At 56.6% G+C, this 4,966-nt stretch overlaps 1 protein-coding gene across 1 annotated transcript; it reads left to right on the top strand.

Annotated features, from left to right (window-relative positions):
• Positions 1 to 808: 808 nt before the first annotated feature.
• Positions 809 to 2,317, top strand: LOC127296829 (uncharacterized). The gene is made up of 2 exons (XM_051327055.2): positions 809 to 1,346; positions 1,493 to 2,317. The coding sequence occupies exons 1-2, from the start codon at positions 990 to 992 to the stop codon at positions 2,081 to 2,083; spliced, it is 948 nt and encodes a 315-aa protein (XP_051183015.1). The 5' UTR covers positions 809 to 989; the 3' UTR covers positions 2,084 to 2,317.
• The last annotated feature ends 2,649 nt before the right edge of the window (positions 2,318 to 4,966 follow it).

Genomic DNA, 4,966 nt, shown 5'->3' with positions numbered 1-4,966 from the left:
TTTTCCAATAATACAAGGTAAAGTAATAATAGGGAGTCACCACCGGAAAAAACCCTCCGGATCATCCCCGTCCGGGTGACCCTAGAGGCTCAGTAGATATCGACTAGACGAAGGCGTTCTCCAAACATAACAACATGTCCGGGCCTCCATTCAGCTAATTTGATGCTTTTTCCGTGAATTAGTTTGGGGGACGCAACTGCCCCGTTTGTGTCACAAGATCTTCCGTGATCCGGTGGGCACGTTTCATGCCGGATTTCGAATTGATGGAACCGCCATGGTTTTGCAGTGTTAATTCGAGGAACCGACATAGCCTCTCATGAAAGTCTTCCAAAAATGAAAGTCATTAATCCACACATTCGATGTTTCCACGTCAGGAGGACGCAGCAGGTCGTAGTAAAACAAGTAAATGATGCATAATTTTCTTCCTTCCTCTGTAATAATGGGAGCCATAATTGGCAAGCAAATGCCCCGTAATTCATCTTTGATCACCCCGCAAGAAACCCCACAATTGAATTGAATCACCTCCCCTGTTTCGCTGGCCACGGGCAGACCACCGCCCTCTCTTCCCTGTCACCTGCGAAATGCCCAGACTACCCTCCGCATTCACCTACGAAAGCTAGAGGCCAAACGAGGGTAACTTGGGGTTTTCTGTACCATGGCCCACCGGTCAGTGTACACGTAGGAAAGCGTGGAGGATAGGGTCGACCACGCAGGAAGCCACGCCGCATTTACGGCCGCCACGTCACCGCTCCGCACTCCTTTAAATCCCCTGCTCCCCTCTTCGTCTTCTTCCAACCAAAGGATTCGATTTCACAGCACAACAAACTAAATTCACTCGCAAAAAACTAGGGAGTCCCCAAAAATAAACCCTAGCCGCTTCCCTCCGATCCAAGCCCAACCACGGCTATGCGGCTCGCGATCGCCGGAGGAGATCATCTCTAGAGCCCGCCGGCCCCCGTCGCCCCCGCCGTCCGTTCGCGTCCGCAGCCATGAGGGCCGCCGCGACCGCGCAGATCGATCCGTCCCCGACCCCGTCCCCCGCGGCGCTGGCCAAGTCGCGCCTCAAGCGCCTGTTCGAACGCCAGGTGCTGCGGGTCTCGCCGGCGGAGCGGCTCCCGTCCGTCTCCGCCGGCGGGGACAAGGACGACTTGCTGGAGCCCAGCTCCGTGTGCCTCGACGGCATGGTCCGCAGCTTCCTCGAGGACGGCGGCGCCGTCGTCCCCGGCGAGCGGGCCAACGCCGCGCGCTGCTGCAACTGCTTCAACGGCGGCGACGCCTCCGACGACGACGACGGGCCCGCCGCCGCCGAGGCCTCCGCACTCTCCGACGCCGCCGAGACCATCAAGGTAGCCACCCCCTGCATCCCACCGCTTCCATAATCACTACTCAATTCTGATATCGCCGGCCTGCCTGCCGCCGCTTGCCGGTGGCGACAAATTATTAAGCCAGAAACACGAACTGATCCTGTCCCCTGTTCCATTTCTCGTTCCAGGGCCTGGTCCACTGCGCCAGCCTGCGCGAGCGCAACCTGCTGGCCGACGTCTCCACGCTGGTGGAACGCCACCGCGCGGCGGGGGCGCGCAAGCGGGACCTGCTCCGCCTGCTCGCGGCCTCCCTCGTCGCCACGGGCCACGACGCCGCGCTGTGCCTCTCCCGCTGGGACAAGTCCTCCTCCCACCCCGCCGGCGAGCACGCGTACGTGGACGTGCTCCTGCCCGCGGGGTCCGAGCGCGGCGACCGGGAGCGCGTGATCGTGGACGTCGACTTCCGCTCCCAGTTCGAGGTCGCGCGCCCCACCAAGGCCTACCGCGCGGTGCTGCAGCGCCTGCCGTCGGTGTTCGTCGGGCGGGAGGACCGACTGCGCCTCCTGGTGGCCGCCGCCGCGGACTCGGCACGCGCCAGCCTGAAGAAGCGCGGCCTCCACCTGCCGCCGTGGCGCAAGCCCGAGTACATGCGCGCCAAGTGGCTCTCCCCCTACGAGCGCGAGGTTCCCCCGCCGCCGCCCCCTGCTCCGGATGCCCCCGCCGCTGCCTGTGAGCTCGCCGACGCCGGCGAGGGAGGCGGAGATGGACACACTGTTTAATTGAGGACCTGTCTTTGGTCGATTTTTTTTTTCTTGCCTCGATCGGGAACTCGCAGCTCGGTTCTCTGGGACTGGAACTGGATGCAATTATTTTTGATTTCTTTTCCCCTTTTCTCTTTGATTTTGACCCTTGTGATGGGTTAACGGAGTAGTAATTTCTTGTACGTAGTAAGTACCGGGAGGAATGAATGAGCAAAAAATAAATAAATAAAAATTGTAGCGTTAGCTCAAAGAACTGAGAGATGATCATTCACCACAGGAGGAACTGAGAGATGATCATTCACCACAATGTTTGGTTTCGTTTGGTTTCCTTGGTGCTCGCAGTGGAGCAACGACGACGGTGTAAGATTGCAACTTAGTAATTACACAAATACAAATAGCTCCTTGCATGAAAATTGGAATGAAATCAATTGCTAACCGACCTACTACTACTAGTCTACTACTACAATTTCAAATTTGGAATGCATTCAGTGGCGAACTGAACTGACGCGAGTAATTTTGTCTCCTTTCTTGCTAGTAACCAGTTTGCAAGTTTCTTTTGTCACGCTCACGCCGGGTGGCGTGCAGGGCAACTGGGTGGAGGTTGCCTGTTTCCGCAGAACAAGATGCCCTGAAACTGCACTGACAATGCTTTCCATTCCCTGATCTGAAATCCTGGACACGGAACCAAATGCGGCAGTTGAGATAGTGATATTCCACGGTAAAAATATGTATAATACGGAGTACTCCAGTTCTACTATCACTGCTAGTCGATCTACCAGGGACTAGAGACAGCCAAATTCCACACTCGATGACCTGAGCTTGAGCAGCTGGCTTGCCCAGGGATTACTATTAAACAACTGTCTGGAATATTTTAAGCGAGGTCGCTGCCCGGCGCAAGGGACGTTCAGGTGACGCAATAGCAAAGCGGATAGCACCATAGGGATTACAAAATGTTTATCTGCATCGGTATACGCGTTCCTTCCCCATAAACAAATACGCGTAATCCCGAATCTGGATGAGTGTAAGATTAATCTGGACAGGTCAGAGGGGCCACTGTAGATCTATTCAGCGCCTCCGGATCGTCTGCGATTTCTTGCTTACGAGTATACGCTTCCTCATCATAATAGTTCCAGGTTGATGATTGGGGAAGGACACGGTGAGCAGTAATCAATCCTTCTCTTGCTTGCTTTCGTCCCGATGTGTTAGCAGCACACCATAAAAACCAAGGATATAACTACAAGAAAAAAAATGCTAAGTCAACAGCAAAGACATATCCAAAAGCAAAGAAAAGGAGAAATAAAATGGAAACTAAGGGTGTGTTCGGTTTTGGAATACAGAGGAATGGGATGAAACCGTTCTGCACCTGGAGGCGATTCTAGTGTTCGGTTGGGGTCATGGAACGGAACCAACTGGTTCCCCCGAAGCGAATATTCGTGCTAGATGCGGAATTGCCTCGTTCCACCAAATTGGGCGGACCGCGAGGAACGGCTCGCTAACGACTGCGTCAAATAATCGCTAACCATCTCATACTGCGGCCCCGAGGCCAGGCAGGGCGGCGCGAGGCACACAGGCCACGAGGACGCCGACGACCACCGCCCGCTCCGCCTCGCCGCCGGCGACCGCCACGGCCGCATCGCCGTACGGGATGCGCGCGCGCCGTGTTGCACTGCTCGGCCTCGACGAGTCTGCAGCGTGGCCCCGGGCACCGACGGCGGCGTGCGGGACCTCCGGTTGGCTCCTCGCCTCCATCCACCGGGCCCTCCGGCGGGCGGCTCGATTTGGCCCCAATTTTGGGAATGTAGGCGCCGGCGGGTGGGCGGCAAGCGCGGCGGCGCCGGGAAGCTACAAAGCGGCGGGCGGGGTGGGAAGCTGCAGGTGGCGGCGCTGGGAAGCTGCAGGCGTCGGGGCGGGGTGGGCAGCAGGCGCGGCAGCGCTGGGAAGCTACAGGCGGCGGGGCGGGGTGGGAAGCTACAGGCGCCGGGGCGGGGATTTTGCCTAACTAATTTAGATGTGACCTCTGTAATTTGATTTTGGAAAAAAAATGTGCAGATATTTTGAGCCAAAACAGCCCGTTAATTACAATTATTAGCATTTTAAGCACGATTGTGGCTATTCCGTTCCGTTCCCAATTCCTCCAACCGAACAAAATATGGAACCATTCCATTCCTCGTTTTTTCTAAACCGAACACCGGGTCGGAACCGTCCCATGACCTCGGAACGGAACCATTCCATTCCATTCCTCCTCGTTCTGGAACCGAACACATCCTAAGGCGGATCGATTAATTGACAATGGCCGCGACCGCAGCGCCCTCCAAACATGTTCCACAACACTCATCATAGCATCGAAGAGTCAAGTACCATGCAACACCTTCAAGAAAGGAGGGGAAGAGTCATGTACGAAACAACACCTTCAAGAAAGGAGGCAACGTCGACGCGTTGTTGCCCGGACGAGCGCACTGGTCCTAGGGCTCCCCTGGCACACCGAACAAAATGGATCAGGGTAGCCACGACGACCTCCGGAAAGGAATGGTGTCACCCGAAAGCAGCATTTCATCGGTTTCGCACGAGCAGACAAGGGTTTCTCCCGAAAATCCACACCCACAACCCTCGGACGATCCGTTGCAAAGGATACTTGCGGGGTCGAAGCCTCACCACCACCGAACTTGCCACCCAACAACACGTGCCACCATGGTCAAGTTGACACCATCGCCGTCTCCTAGTTGCAACCGTCACGAGGCCTGCAAGACAATGTCAAAAGGCAAAGCTTGAATCGGGGCCTTCCTCCTCCAGATGGGCCCACAGGGTCCAGAGGATGGGCGAGCGGGTGCTGCCCCGCCACCTCTGTGTTGCCCCGCCACGAGCCGCTGAGCTCCGCTCCACACCATTGTGCCCCTGAGCTGT

The sequence above is a fragment of the Lolium perenne genome, chromosome 4 (assembly GCF_019359855.2).
Source record: "Lolium perenne isolate Kyuss_39 chromosome 4, Kyuss_2.0, whole genome shotgun sequence".
Classification (NCBI taxonomy): domain Eukaryota; kingdom Viridiplantae; phylum Streptophyta; class Magnoliopsida; order Poales; family Poaceae; genus Lolium; species Lolium perenne.
Note: the sequence above shows the minus strand (reverse complement) of the source record. Positions and strands in the feature narration are given on the sequence as shown.